Source organism: Fusarium proliferatum (genome assembly GCF_900067095.1).
Source record: "Fusarium proliferatum ET1 genome assembly, contig: FPRO_scaffold013, whole genome shotgun sequence".
In the NCBI taxonomy this organism is placed as follows: domain Eukaryota; kingdom Fungi; phylum Ascomycota; class Sordariomycetes; order Hypocreales; family Nectriaceae; genus Fusarium; species Fusarium proliferatum.
This window is the reverse complement of record NW_022194802.1, coordinates 234,027-254,179: the sequence shown is the minus strand read 5'-3', so window position 1 is coordinate 254,179 and position 20,153 is coordinate 234,027. Positions and strand designations below refer to the sequence as shown.

General features: G+C 47.9%; 9 protein-coding genes across 9 annotated transcripts; 3 read left to right on the top strand and 6 right to left on the bottom strand.

The window, feature by feature from the left end:
- Positions 1-28: 28 nt before the first annotated feature.
- Positions 29-2,088, bottom strand: FPRO_12708 (uncharacterized protein; the record flags this gene model as incomplete). The annotated part of the gene is made up of 10 exons (XM_031223254.1): positions 29-219; positions 286-477; positions 530-649; positions 719-842; positions 895-1,293; positions 1,352-1,454; positions 1,505-1,521; positions 1,572-1,616; positions 1,681-1,782; positions 1,840-2,088. 10 exons carry the CDS (start codon positions 2,086-2,088, stop codon positions 29-31), a joined length of 1,542 nt encoding a protein of 513 aa, XP_031088631.1.
- Positions 2,089-2,790: 702 nt separating this feature from the next.
- FPRO_12707 (uncharacterized protein) lies at positions 2,791-4,219 on the top strand (the record flags this gene model as incomplete). Its single annotated transcript, XM_031223253.1, has 2 exons — positions 2,791-3,674; positions 3,733-4,219. 2 exons carry the CDS (start codon positions 2,791-2,793, stop codon positions 4,217-4,219), a joined length of 1,371 nt encoding a protein of 456 aa, XP_031088630.1.
- Positions 4,220-4,290: 71 nt separating this feature from the next.
- Positions 4,291-5,434, bottom strand: FPRO_12706 (uncharacterized protein; the record flags this gene model as incomplete). The annotated part of the gene is made up of 4 exons (XM_031223252.1): positions 4,291-4,687; positions 4,764-4,872; positions 4,942-5,032; positions 5,084-5,434. 4 exons carry the CDS (start codon positions 5,432-5,434, stop codon positions 4,291-4,293), a joined length of 948 nt encoding a protein of 315 aa, XP_031088629.1.
- Positions 5,435-5,803: 369 nt separating this feature from the next.
- FPRO_12705 (uncharacterized protein) lies at positions 5,804-7,614 on the bottom strand (the record flags this gene model as incomplete). The annotated part of the gene is made up of 4 exons (XM_031223251.1): positions 5,804-5,969; positions 6,028-6,887; positions 6,952-7,285; positions 7,352-7,614. The coding sequence occupies 4 exons, from the start codon at positions 7,612-7,614 to the stop codon at positions 5,804-5,806; spliced, it is 1,623 nt and encodes a 540-aa protein (XP_031088628.1).
- Positions 7,615-8,859: 1,245 nt separating this feature from the next.
- FPRO_12704 (uncharacterized protein) lies at positions 8,860-9,988 on the bottom strand (the record flags this gene model as incomplete). Its single annotated transcript, XM_031223250.1, has 5 exons — positions 8,860-8,963; positions 9,014-9,246; positions 9,316-9,415; positions 9,478-9,571; positions 9,629-9,988. 5 exons carry the CDS (start codon positions 9,986-9,988, stop codon positions 8,860-8,862), a joined length of 891 nt encoding a protein of 296 aa, XP_031088627.1.
- Positions 9,989-10,599: 611 nt separating this feature from the next.
- Positions 10,600-14,168, top strand: FPRO_12703 (uncharacterized protein; the record flags this gene model as incomplete). The annotated part of the gene is made up of 8 exons (XM_031223249.1): positions 10,600-10,721; positions 10,785-11,067; positions 11,130-11,355; positions 11,417-12,593; positions 12,682-13,023; positions 13,090-13,566; positions 13,644-13,823; positions 13,874-14,168. The coding sequence occupies 8 exons, from the start codon at positions 10,600-10,602 to the stop codon at positions 14,166-14,168; spliced, it is 3,102 nt and encodes a 1,033-aa protein (XP_031088626.1).
- A 356-nt stretch (positions 14,169-14,524) lies between these two features.
- Positions 14,525-15,799, bottom strand: FPRO_12702 (pyridine nucleotide-disulfide oxidoreductase family protein; the record flags this gene model as incomplete). The annotated part of the gene is made up of 1 exon (XM_031223247.1): positions 14,525-15,799. One exon carries the CDS (start codon positions 15,797-15,799, stop codon positions 14,525-14,527), a length of 1,275 nt encoding a protein of 424 aa, XP_031088625.1.
- An 863-nt stretch (positions 15,800-16,662) lies between these two features.
- Positions 16,663-18,102, top strand: FPRO_12701 (uncharacterized protein; the record flags this gene model as incomplete). The annotated part of the gene is made up of 4 exons (XM_031223246.1): positions 16,663-16,702; positions 16,771-17,327; positions 17,377-17,973; positions 18,034-18,102. The coding sequence occupies 4 exons, from the start codon at positions 16,663-16,665 to the stop codon at positions 18,100-18,102; spliced, it is 1,263 nt and encodes a 420-aa protein (XP_031088624.1).
- A 752-nt stretch (positions 18,103-18,854) lies between these two features.
- FPRO_12700 (uncharacterized protein) lies at positions 18,855-19,338 on the bottom strand (the record flags this gene model as incomplete). The annotated part of the gene is made up of 2 exons (XM_031223245.1): positions 18,855-19,223; positions 19,264-19,338. The coding sequence occupies 2 exons, from the start codon at positions 19,336-19,338 to the stop codon at positions 18,855-18,857; spliced, it is 444 nt and encodes a 147-aa protein (XP_031088623.1).
- Positions 19,339-20,153: the final 815 nt, after the last annotated feature.

Below are 20,153 nucleotides of genomic sequence, written 5' to 3'. Positions count from 1 at the left end.
ATAAGTAGTGCCTGATTACTGAATCATCTCAAGTACAAGGGGCGGGTGTTGGTCCCTCAAGGCATCTAGGCAACACTCGCTTTCTTTCCACAGCCCCATCCCAAGCGCTCATCAGTTGTATGAGTAGACCTTCTTGATACTTTGAAGCTAATGCACAAATTCCAAATGGACGCATGTTGTAGTCGCAATAGGACAAAGGAAGGCAAGCCATTGGATAGCCTGCACACGAGTCAGTATCAAGATCTATGAGCTTTGCAGTCTATTAGGACGGAAAAGAGGACCTACCAGCGGCGCTGTAGTAATCGTCAATCTCGCTATCTGCTGGACCAAGAATGATATCAATTTCATTATCTTGGAGGCATTTATCAATAGCCTGATTGCGTCCAAAATCCCTCATTTTTCTGATAGCCTCTTCTCTGGCTTCAGGCGATAGAACAAAGCTTTCTGCCATTTCAAGGCGACCCATATTGGGAGACTCTGATTTACAAGTCAGCAGAGTATGCGCCATTGATATCGTGGGATTGCATACCTGGAGGGAATTCTAAGTTGGCATGGGACTTCATAAACTGCATAACCTGGCCTAATGTCCGTACTTGACTGGAGTCGAGACTCTCGAGGTAGCCTTCAAAGTCAGGTTTAAACCCAGAGTCTAGACATAGTTAGGACTCAGAGTCAAAATGTAGATTCGAGTCAGGAGGTCTCCATCAAGGGCGCTCACTCATTACCTGGCCTATCAGGCCTATACCACCTACTTCCAACCCGTCAAGAGAAGCAATCTCAACCTCCTTGACAGTAGCTCCAGTCGATCTTAGTCTGTGATACGCAGCGGAGATCTCATCGTGCTTTGGATCAATCAATACCTCAACATGCTGATTCATCGTGGGATCACTTTACCTGTTGCTTTTGAATGCTTGGTACCGGCGTGGCCACAGCTGAAGGCAAATTCCAGTTCTTGGGGTTTAGAACACCGAGTCTAATACCTTCCAAGGATCCCGTTACCGTACTAGAATAGCCCCCAGGAGGCTTCTTGTCGTCGAAGCTATTATCAACCATGACGTCCATCAAGGCAGCGATGTCTTGAGCACATCTCGCTATCGGACCGGCCGAGTCAAACTCCAGGCAGATCGGAACAATACCTTTTTGGGATATGAGCCCAAGAGTGGGCTTCATCGCGAAAACATCTCCCCTAGTGGCAGGAAGAAGAATAGATCCGTTGGTATCAGTTCCAACTGATATAGGTGCCAGGCCGGCGGCGACGGCAACACAGGGCCCGGAAGACGACCCTCCAGCGCTCTATTTTCGCTTCGTTAACAAAAGAACACGCAAATCAAAAAGAATGGGAGGACCCTACACTGTGCCCGCCAAATCCATCATCCCATTTCTTACCACCGATGACAAACGGTGACTGAGTGAGTCCTCCTATAGCAGACCAGCCGCAAGGCATTTGAACGCCACTAACTCTAAGTCAGCTAATGATGCCTATGCAGACCGAATTCAAATCTACCGATAATTGCTTAGTTCCTTGAAACGGTTAGATTGTTCTCTATATAGCTCAAAACTTGTGATCTTACACTGAGGTTTCCTTTGCCAAGAATAAGAACACCGGCATCTTGGAGCTTTGAAAGGTCAGTAAAACACGAAGAGCCAAAGATGGCCATTCCAGAATCACTGTTGACTCACCTGCTTCGCCAGAGGAGCGGACTCCCTGACCTTGGATCCAACTAGAGCATAGGTGCCCGATGTTGTATCCATGCCAAGCTTGGGATCAGTGGCAATGTTGTCCTGAGCAAAAGGTTAGCTGTCCAGTCGGCCAGCTAGTCGCAACAAAGGGACTCAAACCTTTAGGATAATGGGGACACCATGTAATGGCCCACGAATTCTGCCTTGAGCTCTCTCGTCATCCAAAGAGCGGGCCATGGGTAAGATGATGTCGGTAGGAGTAGTAGCAATGATGGCATGTAGATATCCGTTGTACTTGTGGATCCGATGGAGGTATTGCTGAACGAGAGCTTCGCTGCTGACAGTTCCGGCCTCAAGAGCCTTGGCAATGTCGACAGCGGTGGCTGTGAGAAGATCGAGTTCTGGCATCTTAGTATCGTTCAGAACGTACCGACGGGAGTTTTGGGGAGGTAAGATGGTTGTTTGCTCTGAGGGTCTCCGAAAATACCGCTGGTTACCCTGAAGGTTGTCTAGTACTGTACTTTCGCTGAACAAGTTTCCTTGGGCCAGGTATTAGGACGGCGCAAGTTCGAGAGAAACAGAAGCTGGTATTGATTGGAAAGTGGACAGCTGTGGCAGCAGCTGACTTGCAGGTGATACCGGGGGTGAGGGAAAGCGGGGTTAGGGATGTAAGCGTGCATCACAGATATTGAGGAAACACGCCGAATCCCTGTTCTCACGTACAGTGCAGTGCAGTGCAGTGTGGCACCGTACGTCAAACATGGCATTACACCGAGTTGATCAGTTTGTCAGATCATAACTCACAACGTGAAAAAGCCCCATCCCGCGTTGTCTCAGCCACAACGGAATGACTACCCACCATGGCAACAGATGAATATCCAATCATCGAAAGAAATATCCATTCCTCCATTGAAGATCGTCTCCTGGGGCATTCATTAGCGCTCAGCCAGCAGCCAGCCAATTTCATTAGATCAAAGCGGCTATATTGTCGAGGCTGGCTGAAATAAAACTTCAAGCAAGGTTAACTACAATACCGAGGCAGGGATGAAAACCGGATGCATTAAAATGGTGTAGAAGTCGCTCTCAAAATAGACGATCTGTCTTGCTTCCATGAAACTTCAGGTTCTCAACTTTTCACGTTCGTCTTTTTCATCACCTGCCGGCACCGTCACTCATCTGCACAGCGTTATGGAGTCGTTGGGAAAAGTGGAGAGCCTGGCTGCTGATGCCGTCGGCCAGTCAAATGACATTGCTGCTCCTCGCATACACCACTCTGAGGTCGTCAATGGTACGGCCGCGGATATGCGGAAACAAAACAAAAGCGAGGCTTTGGAAACCTACCAGAGATTTCTTTGTGCAAGGATGCAGCTGTTCAGCGAGCAACAAACAGACCCTGGCCTCTTTCCACAGTGTGGGGACGCACCCGACAAAGTGCTCGGTCGACTTGCGCAGATTGGCTTGGACGCCGTCAGTTGCCTTCAGCAGAAGCCACGTCAGAGTTTTCATGACGTATACACGGATTCAGTTCGCCTGCAACTGCTATCGGATGATCAAAGACTTTACCAATCGGCCAACCACGTCATATTCGTACTCGTGGGCTGGCTAACCATGCTGTACAACCCTCAACTTGACGCCCAAATGTCGATTTTTCAAGACGGCTTTCAGTGCTTCCAACACCAAACCCTGACTCACCCACTAGCTGGTCCTAGTACCCCACACACCAAGCGCGAAATTGCCGAGAACATGATGTTTCTCGGTCTCGTCATCCCAAAGAGGCTTCGTGCAGAAAACAGCCCAGATCAGGCAGCAACGTCTCTGGATGCTCGCCTGATCAACGCGGCTACAGTTTGCGAGTATGCAGGTGTGGCAATAGAGTGGTCAACAAGTCTCTTTTCTCACCTGAGCTTCGACGAATCACGGTGTCGACTTACTTTGTTCGCCTTGCCTTCATTTTGTCTCCTGCACAACGTCGGCGAAAAAAGCCTGCTTTATTCGTAAGTCTAACGAAATGACTCAATCACAGCTCTTTTTGAGATTGACAAAAGTACGTAGCTTGCATGAAACGATTGCTCCATTGGTGAGCCCCGCTGAAGCTGATGAGAAAGCCATGATCGATGCGTTCCTCAGGGAAGTACTGCTCTCGTTGCACATCTTTTTTGGCGCTGATAAACGCTCGCGCAAGTATTTCAAGAACAAGGAATTTCACAGAAGCAAGGGTGCATCCGGAATAGAAGATCCCATTCTCAGAAGCCTGTGCACCCAACGGAAGCCCTCTGTGTTGACGACGGAGAGGTTGTGGAGCAAGCCCAACTACAGTCCATCAAGCGATTTCCCCATTCTTTCCAGTAGGCTGGCCCGCATTCAGACATTTTCCCGATCCAACAACCCGAACCGGGGTCTGAAGCTCTGGAGTGATCGCCGTGATCTCAATCTCACTTACACGTATCGCGCGGTCATTGTGTTTGGGACTATTGGCGTGATTTTGAGCCTAGCACAGACAGGCCTGTCGGCCGCTCAGCTGGTGTACAGTATGAGATAGAAAGATCAAGGTCATATATTGTTATGTATCTTAGAGAGTACCCTTGCGCAGATGCAGATTCATCTATTGCTTCATTGCACGCGAATTGCCACTATCGTCCTTGTCTCTACTGACTCTCTTGGCGGTGCACCTGATGCCACCCCGGGAATGCGGAAAGAACAATGGGGAATAACTGAATCAAAAACTGTCAAGACGGTGGGCACAACAATACAATAGAAGAGGGGCCTACATGAAGCCTGCAAGTCCTGTGCCGAGTCGAAGCTGACAAAGATCAAGAGTTCGTTGGGTTGCTGACCGCTCAGCCAGTACCACTTATGTCGCGATCGGAATTTAAGATAGTAGTTTTCACCTTGGAATTCGGGGCTTACGCGGTCTGTCGCGATGCCATCTTGCTCAATATCGACTGTTGCAGGGTGACAAATTGCCAAGGGGTAGTTGGCAACTGGGTGGTTCACTGGTCGCCATGTGCTGGCGATGACTGAGTGTGAGCCAAAGAGAACAAGGAAATGGTGGCAGTGCGTGCAGGATGGGTAGTCACACTCACTTGACGATAAGAAAGCGCCATTGGGGAGGTGTCTGGTCTAGAAATCTGCCCTGTTCTTCCGGGGTAAGGTGTCGACGAATTCGCCGAAAACCACCATCCAGCGTCTGGTCTGGTGCAATCAGAAGTGCGTTGTCAGACTAAGAAAGGAACGGGTGATGAGACGACCATAATTACCTACCTATGTGCGCCTTGGCTGCTGGTTCATCAGGCAGGCAGGCTTCTCCTGTTGGCACGCCGGCGGGCCGACAGATGTCGGCACTGCTTCGAAACTAGACAGAGTTACATTTAGAACCTCCAAGCGATACATAATGGTGCCGTACCTTGTAGGCGTAAACCCAACAGCTATCAGTGCCAAAAATCCCTTTCATCAACTGCAGCGTGTCATTGGCATATCGATGGAGAGCGGTTTCATTAACATTCTGGAGGCCAGCGAACAAAGACAGCTCGTCTCGCACGTAGGTGAAGCCATCTTTCTGCAGGGTATAGGATTCCTCAGCACCACGTATATCTTGGAAGTCCACCATCTTTGTTTCAAAGACAGCGTTGGTTCGGCGGGGCTCATCATCTTTTTCAAGAGGACCAGCGACGTAGTATGGCTTTTCTGTCTGATACAGGGGCAGGTCAAGTATGAATTCCACTTCGCCTTGCACATGCGGTGTCGTAGATGTCATTATAGAGACGTGTCCGAGGGGGAAGCTCCTTGCGTTATTGCGGAGAGAATCTTGTGGTTTTTGCAATGGTGCAAGTGGAGCGAGCTAGGCTGTTGAAAGTCTGCCTGAAATATTTATACCCCCACTGCTGAACATAGGTGGGTAGGCACCATTTATGATGCGAGGGAGAGACCCCAAACCCAGTATGCGTTGGAATCTCAAGCATGCCATGTCCAACACCAATGATTTCACATTGCACAAAACAATAACGGCACGGATGGATATTCTACAGATTGATTTGATATGGAAACTATAAGCATGGGGTCCTTGAAGCATAGAAACCACAAGACTTCTGTATTCGCCGGGCTACCGCTCCCACAGGCGAGCGAATCACAGTGCAGCTAGCCGCCCATTTTGTAGTACGTCTCCGATCTCAGTCTTGGGTACGATATGCAGTTTGCCTGGGCTCTCTAGAGCCCAAGCCTGCTCGAATACATGGGCAATATGGAATAGGCGCGTTTCGGAGTAAGGTTCAGCTACAAAGGCGATGCCATATCTTGGACATGTTAGTGATTCCTCCGCACAGACAGATTTAAAAGTCTGGGGTCTCTTACGGCACATTGGGAGCAACATCAACTTGACCGCCTGTTTTTGTTTTCTTGATCGGTGTTTGGGGAGGGAAGAAGCCCAAAGGTAGTGCCATAACAGGCATGCCTGCGCGTGCAGCAAATGTTGAAGGCCGATTGTAGTCATTGGGGAAAACGAGGGCATCGAGCTTATAGTCGGCCAAAGCACCAAGGATACCATCATCAGCACAGAGCCTAAGCATTTTTGTCAGGGATTGTTGTGTTATTGGATCGTCGATGCCCGGGGAGTCTCGTGAAGACAGAAGTCTGTCGATATTGCGCTCCGGATAGAGCTCTTTGGGATGTGACTTGGTGAATTCGATGATATCGTCCACACAGTTGATGCCATTTGGGTTGACTATGAGCTCGCCGCACCACCGTGCAATAGAGGACTTGAATTCCGCCTCAAGTGCCCGTTTGCGGTCTTGATTGTCCCACTCATCCCATTCTTTCTCGGATCTAAATTTGACGTTGTCAATGATCACCGCGCCGGCGTCACGCAGCTTCTCGAGAGCCTTGTTGAAGTCTGCATCGACTCCAGGTGGGTGCTCGGGAATAGAGTTCCGAGGGACTCCCAGACGAACGCCTGTGAGGTCCCTTCCTTGACATGCCTCGATGTAATCGGGGATGTCGTCAAAAGGAATGGAAGAAGTGGCATTGTCGTATTGACTGCGTCCGGCAATTACTGATAGCAAGTATGCTCCATCTTTGACCGTACGTGTCATAGGGCCGACTGTGTCCTGCCGATCTGAAAGAGGAATAACGCCATCGCGTGGCACGAGGCCAGTGGTTGTTCGTAGTCCGACAATGCTACTCTTTTTCGCAGGCCCGACAATGCTGCCATCTGTCTAGTGCCCATCAGAACAGATACCAATGCAAGCTGAGTGAAGGGTTGCAGCATAGATAGTATACCTCGGTGCCTAAAGAAACCGTTGCAAGACCCAGAATCATAGACACAGCTGAGCCGCTACTACTGCCTTCTGTAGCCTGAGAGTCGGCAAAGGCACCATAGGTCTGACCTCCTCGCGCACTCCAACCATTGGTAGCGTTTGTGGAACGGAAGTTGGCCCATTCTGACAAGTTTGTCTTGCCAAGGATAATGGCCCCGGCGTTGCGGAGTCGCTCAACAACAGTGCCCTCGCGGGGAGCTTTGCAGCCTAGCAAGGCAAAGGAGCCAGCGGATGTTGCGGTGCGGTCGAGCGTGAAGATATTGTCTTTGAGAAGAATGGGGACTCCATGTAGAGGACTGCAGCTTAAAAGTAAGAGAAAGGCGCGACTAATGGAGGAAGACGTTGGTCAGCCTCTGACTTACCCTCGTCTACCCTGGGTTCTGCGTTCTTGGTCGAGTTCGGCAGCGGTAGATATGGCATCAGGGTTGATCTCTAGAACAGCGTTTACAAGGTGGTTAACTTCTTCGACACGGGAAATATAGGCGCGTACAAGGTCGACTGATGTGAAATGATTTTTGTCAAGGGCGAGCGCGATGTCGTCAATTGTCGCGGTCGTGAGGGCGGGCAGCTGACCAGAAGCCGTGATGCCACCGCGAGAAAAGAAGCTGGACCAAAAAGAAGTCATTGGGACAAATCTCATAATCAGGAGAGAGATAGAAACGATAAAGACAAGCGAAATCCGGTATGCAATTTTCATCATCATTGTATGGTGGTGGGCCAGTGGAGATGAGGAGTGCCCGATGGCTCATAGAGTGCTGTGTAGCTAGGAAGGTTAGTTAATGTAGTCAGGCACAAGTACAGAATAGCGCGTGGGGATCTAAAAAACCCTGAAAAAGCCAAGACATGCGGCTCAACAAACAGCCCTGTTTGCTCAACGGTACGACGGGTTCAGCCGCAGACTGCCTCTCCTCACAGTGCGACTGGCCCAGTCTAAGCCGGCATACATACATGCATAATATCCCTGCAGACCGAGAAGTGGCTTTTCGACGCTTCAATCCCGCCTTGGTTGCCGAGCCTTGTTCCCTCTTTTCCCGCCACCTTAGATGCGCAGATGCGGCTCTTCCCTGAAACTGTACGTACGGAAACCCTGCACCAACGTATTGCACTTTCCATATCCATGATGCAATTGGCGTTTTCAAGATAAGAAATATGAATCTCATGACTCGACAATCGTTGCACTGCTGACCACTCTTTCACGTAATGAAAATTCATCATACCTCTATCGATTGCCGCTATTGGACAAGATACCATTAACTCTCTAACGCGACATCATTGGCCTAGGGTCCAAAGCATTTCCTGTATCGCTCAATTACTTGATTATCCAAGGGTCTGTCCTTCAGCTATTTCTATGCGGCTGCATCTCCTCCCTCAACATCTTTGCCAATCCAATCTCATCCGAAGCTCAAACTATTCACTATCATGGAACCGACTCCCACCAACAACTCTGAGAAACAGCCAGGGAAAATACAGCCATGGAAGAAATTCTTCCAAGTCACTGAAACCAACGTGGAGCAGCACGACCCAAACGCTGACAAGTCGGAGATCCGTCTTCTGCCCCAGCGTGACGACAAGGACCTTGGCGGTTAGACTTGGTGGGTTCTCGCTGTTCCTCAACTGTTCTACTGCTAACCCTATTATCACCTCCAGGTCGGCTGCATTGCGCTTGGCTACCTCTCTGCCGCTATTGGAACATGGAAACCGGTCTAAGTTTTTGGACGTGTACCAGAATACTCAACAACGGTCATTTTGATAGCTCAATTACATTGAAAAACATGATATTTCACAAATTTTGAATGAATGCGTAGACCATCAATTTCGTGACGCAGCCGTCGCCCTGACAGCGTCGAACACCTGTGCAGCTCCATGTAATTTATTGTTCATGTTGTTTGCTCGTCACAACAATCAGTCGCACCTCAACACTTACTCTCGCAGGCCCTTCAGGTTTACTCAGAAACGCGGCGTGAGGCGGCGTCACTATGTAAAATGTCAGTGTGGCCGATATTGACGCAGCGATTCACGCATACCGAGCTTTCCACCAGAGTCGCTATCCCACGTTAAAAATACGGCAGCCTCATGCTTAGACTGTTCATGTAGATAGTACCACTGCTGTGATTCTGCGTGCGTCAAATACGCACTCTCTTCCACATGATCTTGGTGAACCTTGTCCACATCACGAAGGTCTCGAGGGTCGATCGTCCGCGGGTCACAGAAAGCTAATGGACAATCATATACGACATCATTGATGGGACGCCAGATGCTGGTGTGAGTTGTTAGAGCTAGTTGCTTGGGCGTCGAAAAATAAACAGAAGCAAGGCATGGAACTAACTTGATTATTCGCACACGATATTCATTCGTGCTATATCGGGTAAGCTCGTCTCGTCGCAAATTCCTCGTCAAAGCTGTTTTACCGCCATCTAGAGAAAAGTCTGACACAAGCCGGTAATCGAGTTAAACTTCGTAGGCAAAATTTGGCTGCAGTCTTACTGACCTAGGTGTACTACATGAGCTACATCGAGAAGATGATGTCGGATGTCTTGCTCGTCAGACTCCGACTGTAGCTCTTTAGCTCCTCGAGATCTGACCTTGAATCAATTGTGTTAATAAAACTGCCCGGCATCGTGCGGGGGAAATAAATTTACCCGCCAATCAAAACAAAAGATCTCAGTGGCATTGAATCTCTTGCGGGCCTGAGCGATGGTAGAGCGCAAGTAGCATTCAATTGCCTCGTCTCGAATATTTTTCTCTTGGCTTCCTACAAAGCCGTGGTCCAATAGGTGAGTACTTGGCGATTTAAAGAACTCGAATCCGTTTGCCTCGATTGTGAAGTCGCTCATATGATCTCGGCAATTTATGATTCTTATTCCGGGAACAGATTCAAAGACGCAGTTTGTCTGCCAAGTGGAAGCTGCCAGACCAGAGATGATCTGGTACGGCTTCTCCACCTCGTAGAGAGGGTGATCTTTGAGAAACGAAAGTTCAGCCGTGACGGAATATACCATAGTGAAAACAAGTTGTAGATAGCAGGTGACAGTGAATGGCAATGACAAGAGGAACAAGTATCCGATATTTCAACGCAAGAGACCACCCCGCACGTATCTTGTTTGCCCGACAGTGACTAGCATGTGTCTCAGCTATGAAAGGACTGACAGCCTAAACGCCAAGTATGTACGTATCGAATGTTGCCTTTTGGACACACACATGCAGCCAGCCCGTTTCAGTACGAGAGATGATCCTCTTGACGCCCGACCTTCATACCCCCCTGACAAGTGCGGCCACTTTTGCTGAGTGGCGTTCTGAAATGCAAAAGGCCTGAATTTGTGACATGTCTCTGCTTGTTCAAGGTACTTGCAGGGCGGAGCCCAAGAGCCTGACACTAGCAATTTTATTGGCCTGTCTGTCTTCGTGGTGCCGTTGGATTATTAACATGTATACTTCCATAGAAAATTGCCGTAGGAGTCGGCTGCGAAGTTCGAAAAAGTCCATCTCTGTCCTCATTCTTTCTCCTTTTCACACAAATGAGGGCTAAGTCCCAGACTTGCCACTTCTACGTTATCAGATCCACAGTTACATCAAAATCCACTGTTCTTATCTTAGTATTATCACGTCCAACATGAATTTACCAACGTCCATATCTTCCCAGAATCAAGGAGGGGCTCCCCGCCAGGGGAGAGTGCCATCTCTTCACGGCAGCACTATTGCCCCTTCACACATAACAGGAAAGTCTGAGGACATGTGAGAACCTCTCTTCATCCATTTTACTTGCATGTTGTTAATAAATGTCTTTGGACTTTCCAGTCTTGATGTTGCTCTCCGCCATTGGACTGAGAGCAAGGAACACGCATCAAAGCAGCTCGGGACTCGTTTCCGTGAGCTCGCTGACACCATCCTACCTGATCATGAGACTTCTGGGCTGCAAACTGGTCCTAAAAACTCCCAACAGTCAAATCACGATATCGCTGCTGACTGGCAGCCTTATATAAATGGCTTGCTTAACCTCACTAGAGTCGACTGTCTAGCAGATATCTCAGATGGAGAAGATCTAGACCTATGCGCGAAAATTCTCTACTTCTTCTGCAAGGTCAGTCAAGTTCAAGGTTCTTGAAATCTTATAGGATAAGATGGCGACTGACTATTTCTAAGACTTTGCTATTTTATGATTTCGTGGAATTTAGAAGAAGGGCCCCTGTCCAAAGCCAGCTAGATGAGCTGAATGGACATGTCTTTGATGTCAAATCTTGCATTGGCTCCATCTCTTCTACAAGTTCAGAGATACAACGTGTCCAAGCTGCCTTTGTCGAAGTGGCAGCATACTATATGGCATTTTATGTCGATTTAGTCCATTTTGTTAAAGGCAACCAAGCCTCAGGTATGTTTTTTTATTCTCCCTATGACTTTGACAAGATATAGAATTTGATTGTATCTCCTAGTGGATATAGCTCTGGAAAGATGGGATGCAGAATTTCGTTCTCGTATCTTAAAGTGCTCAAAAGGAATCACGGGGCAGATCAAGCGCCTCAAAGATATAGTCGACTCTCATCTATCTCTTCCAACCCTGCCTCACAACAGCAGCAACAGTAACCAAGATGTCTCCACTCAGGAGACGACAATTTCTCCTCGACAGAAGTGTCACTATCTTCCGAACCCTAAAATCAAAGATTTCTTTGGAAGGAAGAAGCAATCTTCATCTTTACATTCTGCACTTGATCACAATTCTAACGATGTGCGTCATCGAGCAGTTTGTATATGCGGTCCTGGAGGCATCGGTAAAACTCAGCTAGCCCTTGAATACGCTTACAGCCGAAAGGATCAGGTCAATTTTATCTTGTGGATCAACAGCGAGAGTCAAGTTGAGATTGACAGAAGCTTTTCAGCCATTGCTCTTGAGCTGAGGCTTGCTGCAGTTGAAGAGGGTAGTAGGCAGGCACACCACAAACGACTGGTTTTAGACTATTTGCAAAATTCAGGTCAGTCTCTTATGCTCCCCAACAGTTCTCATACAACTCTAACCAGCGGCTCAGATCAGGATTTTCTCATCATTTTTGACAATGTGGAAGACTTCGATGGCATACGCAAGCAGTGCTGGCCGCTGAGCCCACACTCATCCCTTCTTGTCACTGCTCGCGCAGAAATCGTGGCAGTTGATATGGTCCATTGCATTGAGGTTCCTAACCTCGATGAGGACGAAAGTTTGGAGCTTCTACTAGCCATTCTGGCAAAAGACTCATACTCTAAAACGGACAGAAAGGCAGCTAAAAAGCTTGCTGAAGATCTTGGTGGTATGCCTTTGGCACTCGCTTTCATGGCCATGAATATCCGCAGCTCGAAGAAATCACTTACCAACTTCTTGCCTTGGTACGAGGGACACACTGCCAAGATTCACAAGAAGGTATCTGCAAAGGCATCTCTTCAGCCTTATTACCTACATAGCCTACATGACTGCTTCAAGACCTCTTTTGTTCGTTTGCGAGACGAAAGCCAAGAGGGATACGAAATGTTCAGAATCGCATGTACTTTGGGAGCAGAAGCTCTACCAAGTGCACTTTTTCAAAGTCAGGATAGCGAGAACCTCCCCTTATCTCTGAAATTCTGCCAAGAAGAATGGGAGTAAGTTGCGCCACCGTTGCTACTAATTTCCCTCATTGAACCTAGAACCTTGCTGGGTGTAAAGGCATTGTTAACGTGTTTCCGCTAGTTTCGAACAGGCTATTGAGGCCTTGATCAATCAAACCCTGGTCAGAGTCAATGAGCAGGATGAAAATGTACTGTTCTTTGTCCACCGAGTTATCCAAGTCGAGTTCAACAATACACTTTCCAGTGATGAACTGCAAGCCAACTTTCTCGCGGCTGGTAAGCTCCTGTTTCATAAATTTCCAAAACTTGTCAATGGCCTTTCTTTCCGCAAGGAGTGGGCAGAGTGTGCGAAATATGCTGGTCATATTTCAGCTCTGTGCAAGCACTATCGCTCCGATCTTTACAAGCCAGAACCTGGTTCAAACGTTGATGAAATTGTGCAGTGCCTGGCAAGTTGCGCATGGTGAGTTGCTTGCAGCCATTCGAACTCAGTATGAAATACGGTGTAATTCTAATTACCAACATTTAGGTATTTGAGAGAAACCTCTGACTTTGCCGACTGTCTAGAGACTCTTGACGTTGCTTTCAAGCTATGTACAGAAAAGAAGTCACTGTTGTATGCCAGTCTGCTCAATACTGCCGGTATAATTGCCACGAGACAAAATCGAATCGAAGATGGCTACCTTTTTCATCGAGAATGCCTGGAGATTCGAAAAGCTTTGCTTGAGGAAGATCACGAAGAGATCGCAAACTGTCACAACAACATTGGCAACACTTATCTATCAGAATGCCAGTACGATGAAGCCATCAAGGCTTATCAAGAAGCCATCCGCATTGACAAATTGCAGCCCGAAGCGGAGGCCAAAAAGATTCTGAATATTCGATACTCAAACATCGCAGAAGCATACATGATGAAAGGTGACTATGGCCAAATGCAAAAGTATTTGGATATAAGTAGAAAGCTTGCTATTGATGAATTCGGAAAAGACACGTTCTATGACGCTGAGTAAGTTGACACTTGTCAAAGTCACCCAAGGCCGAGCGGCACCATGGCTTGTCCAACTAACCTGACCCTTATACAAGCGTCGATTGGATTCTTGGCCACAAACATTACCACGACGGAGAACTGGAGAAGGCCCGCGAGCTCTACACAAGGGCCTATGAAGTCAACAAAAGTGAAAATCCTGACAGCATGACAACAAATGCCATTTTATACAAACTTGGTTCAATTTCCTTGGAGCTCGGCGAAGTAGACAAAGCCATGTAAGTCGACCGGCTCAAACATCAAGATAAGCTGACACGGTGGACCATAGAAACGAGCTCAGGGATGCCCTGGAACTCGCATATGCTAATAAGAAAGAGCAGGGAAACGACGGAGAAATAGCGCGCGTGAAACGGCGGCTCGCGGACGCCCTTTATCAAGTCGATGGCTGCGAGGCAGAAGCAAAACGACTCCACAAGGAAGCTGAAAGCTCCCGACTAGCGATCCAAAGCAGTGTGCCTTGCGTACTACTAGACATTGAGAGCAGCTATGATTTACTTCTTGCTTATTATTATCGAGGTCGACATTTAGGCTATGGAAAGGCTAAGAAATACAACATTCAATAGTTCTAAATAATAAATTACGTTTGGCTATCTAAATATATAATAAAATATAATCTATAAGCAAGCTGCTATCTACCATTCCATTCCAGCTGTTTACCTAGAGCATGAATAACTGCGGCGCTCTGTTTGTTAGGAAACACTACAACATCTAAAGGATAATATCCAGTGAGCTGAGAACTCTAATATGGCAGAGTAGAGCACAGTCTGTTGCTTACAATCAACCATAGAGTACTCTACAGAATCTTCACAAATGATATAGAAAATCACGAAATAATTATCCTTAGCTATGACAAGATGCAAGTGTTATTTTAAGTTGCTAGAACCGACAGCTGATCCTTAGATCTCACGCTTCCCCTCTCCTAGGCAAGTCTTTTTTTGTTGCTACCGACACAGTTGCGCAACGTCCATCCCAATACACCGAGAACATGCTTAAGCCGGCTTTCAGAGTCATAAGAAGCAGGATCTGCAGCATCCAGTGCCTCCCCCGCGGTATCCGGAAGGATGATCACTCTCTGGTTGACGTATCTCTTCACCTGCTTTGCGATCTGCCCGGTCACTGTAACATCCCTGTCCCAACCATTAGCTAGCAACGCACCCCATGAGCCAAGGTCGAGACATGTGCCGTATCCAGGCTGAGAATACGGCAGGGTTGGTTCGCCGAGGAGGTCTGCTGCTGCGTTGTGTCCGGAGAAACGGCCCAGGACGACGGCATGTTGGCAGGATGGCATGGTGACATTGCCTTTTTTATCAGTGACGGCATGGGCGGCGTCGCCAGTGGCAAAGACGTGAGGACAGCCAGGGACGCGGAGATCTTGGTCGACGTGAAGTCGGGAGAGTGTATCCTTCTTCCCAGGAATTTGCTGAGTCAGGGACGTCGCTCGTACGCCAGCGGTCCAAATCACAGTCATCGATTCAATCCGCTCTCCAGACGAAAGATTTACTCCGCTTGAGTCAAGTGAAGTAATAGAAGCACCGAGCTTGAGTTCAACACCAAGACTTTCAAGGGCTTTCATAATGGTAGGACGGGGACCTTTCCCGAGCTCGGGACCAACAAGCGGAGCACTCTCAACGAGAACCATGCGGGGGTTCTCAATGTGCTTCAGCATATTTGGCAGCTCTGTCGCAATCTCCACGCCAGTGAAGCCACCACCGCACACAACCACGGTGTTGCGAGCTTTGCTGACGGGAAGGGATGCTAGATCCTTGATATGAGATTCAAGCTTGGTCGCAGCAGCGATTGAATCAATGTCAAAGGCATGCTCCTCGAGGCCACTGACGGTCTTGGGCCGGACAACTGCGCTTCCGGCTGCAAGTACAAGCCGATCGTAAGGAATATCAGATTCATCGGCAGATGGAGACTTGACATGGACAGTCTGCGAATTTGTATCAATTGTCTCGACGGTGCCTTGCAAGAACCCTATACCGGCAGATGTGAAAAGAGGTCCGAGGGGTTGCTTCATAGTCGAGGGATTAGGCTCGTATAGACGTGGGCGGAGAGTGAGCGATGGTTCGGGGGAAATGACGAGAACTTGAATGTCTTGCTCTTTGTTCTTGATGTTGATGAAACGTTGAGCCGAGAAGGCGCTCCATACTCCAGCAAAGCCAGTACCTATAATTACAATTCTGCTTGGCATATTGAATGTATACTTGATGCTGGGATGTAATCCTAAGAAGAAGATTTGGTCTGGGTCTAGCTGTAAAGTTACTTATGTTAATATTCTTATTATGGTAGCCTCTCTAGCATCTTTATATAAACAGATTGTAACCTGCCTCTCAATACGTAAGAAGTATTCCCCGAGTAATCATTCATTATCCTCACGGTTTCCCCTGGACATCACAGCCGGCTTTCAGGACTGCGGATACCCGGCCTCCGAAACGGTTACCCGAATACCCGCATGCTCCTCTACCACGACTTCCGACAAACAAATGGGCACTGAAGTTAAACTGGCTAAGTTAGCTCATATATATTTCTTTCCTTCTTAAATTTTTTCACTAAATGGCCTGCAGCAAAAACATACAACCTGACTACATTGCGCTCCCCAAGGTCGTGGATAACAACATTCTCTTCGATATAGAGCTTTTCGATAGTAGCGAATGGCATGATCACTTTATTGTCATTTTTCTTAAGTAAAGAATGAAAAGTAAAACTAGTTATATCTGGGTTGGGCATTTGCAGCGCTGGTGTTGCGTGCATACTTATTGTTGTCGCTGTGTTACGAAGGCCCATTCTGCGTTATCCATTTCAAGTTAGCGGGCTGTTCCCTTGTTAATACCGCTTACAGATGCCGACGATGTGAGATTCGGCGCTGTAACCCCGCGCTGGGGGCGGGGATCGCCGACAAGGTTGTTGCGGAGCTTAGTCAGGGCCCGAGACGAAGTACATATAACTTCTTGATCACTCTCTTGACTGACTGCGATGAATCATAATTAAAAACCAAAGTCCATAACTAATACAAGCTTCACAGTCCCGCCGGAGACAACCAGAGTTCTTAATATCATGGACTCATTTTCTTCAGGTCGACCTTTTGACAAGGCATGTTATTACCTACGTGTCCTCCAAAACTTTGCTGATATCACATCGTACAGATCATTATTGTCGGTGCAGGCCCCTCAGGGCTGCTTTTAGCTCTTCTTCTTGCCCAGAAAAACATCCCCTCTGTCGTTCTAGAGTCATGGCCGCATCTTGACACGCGTCTACGAGCAACGCAGTATGGAGTCCCCGCTACCCGCGTCTTCCGACGCGCAGGCATTCTTGAAGATATTCGCAAGGCCAGCATCGCGAAATTCCCTAGCATATGTTGGAGACGTGTCTCAGATCACGAGAAGCTCATTAGTCTGAACCTATCCCTTGTTGAGGATGATCCCGATCGAATGACGATCTTACCCCTTGGCGAGATCATTCAAATCCTGTACCGACATTGCCTTGAGAGAGGAGGGGGATTGATCGACATCAGGTTCAATCATGAGGTTACCAATGTCGGTCAGGACGAAAAGTCGGCCTATGTTGATGTCAACATCAAAGGCCAAAACAAGACAGAGAAAGCGAGACTTACTGCCGACTACGTCGTTGGGTGCGATGGAGCATCCAGTGCCGTGCGGCGCTCGCTTTTCGGTAGACAATGGCCCGGCCAGACACTACCGTACCGATTTGTTGTTCAAAACGTTCGTTCTTCACACTGATAGTTTTCCGCTGAATACTCATGAGCAGCAGGTCTACTACGATGGCTTCCAAAAGCATAATTGGGATGGCGGAAATTACATGGTTGACAATGATCACTGGGGCCTGATTGCCCGAAGGGGAAAAGGTGGTCTATGGCGAGTCACCTACGGAGACCCAGTCACGGGCCTAACGGATGAAGAGTATCTAGCCCGTCGACCTGCACACATGAAAGCAATGCTCCCAGGACATCCCGACCCGGGCGAGTACCGGATCGAGCAAACAAATCTATACAACATACATAACCGTTGTGCTGAGAGCTTCAAGATTGGTCGCGTGATCCTAGCCGGTGATGCAGCGCATGTCTGCAACCCTATGGGAGGGTATGGCTGCATGACTGCCGTCTTGGATGTCGGTGGTCTAGCCGATTGCTTCATCGGGTACTACCACGGACTAGCGGACGAGGATATCCTCGATAAGTATGCAGAGGTCCGACGGGATATCTTTGTCCGATACGTTGATCCCAGATCGATCAAGAATCTCAATCGTGTGGCGACATCCGATCCTCAAACTGTCTTGGATACGGACAAGTTCTTTGGTATCTTGAAGGATCTTCAAAAGGATGAAGATAGCATGAGAGCGTTTCTGTTGGTAAGTCTCTTAGATCACCGTAATAACATGGCAAAGTCAGTGATATTGACGTATCTACAGAAAGTGTCCAGTATCGAATATGATTTCACGAAGGATTATAAGAGGAATCGGGACGAGCTAGTTGTGTGAACGCCTACATCACAGTAGTATAGTTTACATGCACATTCGTCTTTTGCCAACCGATCCACCGCTTTACCGTATTTGTTCCTCTTAGAAAGTGTATTTAGCTATCTGAGCTTTAGTACAAACCCACAAGACTCGCTGTGCTATCCCACTGTACCATTGTCCTACCAACTCAGTGTGAAGGCTTCTCACAGCCTCGATGATAATGAGACAATCTAAGAATTGTTCTCTAATTCCGCCAGACCGAAATCCCACGCCAAAAACTCGGCTTACCGCTTTTTGACCCCCCCCCCCCCCCCCCCACCACGGCCCCCAAACTGTCTCATCTATCGTTTCAGGCTCTTCAAAAGCCCACGCTTCTCCTTCAATGACTTAAGTCAGCCCTTAGCAAAGTGCTGCTTGGAAAATAGGGTGTTTGAATCATAGTCAAGACGATCTTTCTTAACTTGAAGCCTTTCTTTCCACTCGGTGATTCGAGAGATAGCCGTGTCTACTTCAGCCAACGTGCTGACCATTCCTGAGTCCGTCATTTTGTCCATGTCTTCATCCTGGATAAAGAGGGGATCGGCCACATTCGCACGAGCTGGCGGCCTATCTCCCCCTGCTGTGTAATCTCATGGAGACTCCACGTTTCCAATAAAGAGACGTTTCATGCCTTCCTCAGTACGCATCTCAAATTCCACATCGAAGAGATCTCCGTGTTTCGTGCAGAGCTCAGCCATCATTGTCTTCGTAGTATTTTTCTCGCGCATTATTACCTAGACAGTCCAAGAAATATAATCCAGGTTATACTTGGAGTGTGGCCCTGTACGTCCCCGTGCCTCAAAGATCTTATGGGCGTGCTTTGCGAGAAAGTCTGCTGCTTTACTTCTTAGTTGGAGGCCCCAAAAGGCCAGGATGCACCACTCGGATGATGTGAGCCCAATAAGGTCTTTCAACCCAGACACGATCTTGCGTACGCCGGTGCTCATGGCAATGTAGCCGTCGTCGCCAACATCTTCCAGATTGGTGTTGACAAAAAATCCGAGATTCTTGATATAGAGCGCATAGTAGATCCCGTGCTTCTTGATAAGTGATGTCACCTCAGGGATATAACTAGTTTTGAAAGCGGAAAACATCGCGAGTTTCTGTGTGAGATGTGATGTTAGCAAAGAGCATATAACTTACTTGGTGGATGAAAAGTTTTCGGAAAAGGAATTCGCCTTGAGGAAAGATAGTGACGATGAGGGGGCGTGAAGACATCATTTTATAACCTCGGGCTAGATGCCGTATTCTCCGCAGGCATCGTACTTCTGTTCCTATGTTCAGGTTCTGGTCGCTGTCCGTGGACAACTCAGGTGAACATTTGTACGGGCAGATCGGAACGGAATACGATCTCTGGACAAAGCCGAACAAAGCGTTATAATGTAACAAGGCTCTTATTACAGAGTTTCTAATATGAGGTATACGCGTATATTTGAACAAGAAAAGATCTAGCTATGCACCAAGAGTAGTCTCTTAGTGCTCTGTAGATGGTACGCAAATCCTTACATTCTCTGCTTTCATGTTTTCATCAGCAGATTAGCCTAAACCTTCATATGGAGCTCTCGAATCAATTCGGCGATGCGACCAATGAGACCACAGCTTGTAACCGAACCCTTGACCTGTCAGGATTTTCGGACAAGGCTGGATTAGTCCACATATATACGTGACAGGGGCCCAATGAGCTTGGCGTACGGAGTACAGACTAAAGACAGTAAATGCTTATCATCCTAACGATGCAGGGTCAAGTCTAGAGAACATTGAGTAGAGGGATAAATACAGATTTGGTTAAAAATGTTACCACGAGTGGATATAGTATTCTCGGGCCGCATTCTGTTTTCGGTAGGTAGTTTTTCAGCTTACCATGCTTTCTTATTCAGAAAAGAGGCAGGGTCTCGATGTAACCTCACGGCACTCGTTAAATCGTTTGATACTACGAAGTCAAGCATATTGCTACTCTATGGTAGTATACAAAGTAATAACTGTAACAATGTCATGCCAGGTCTCGGCCGAGACTAGTCTATGGAGACCACGGT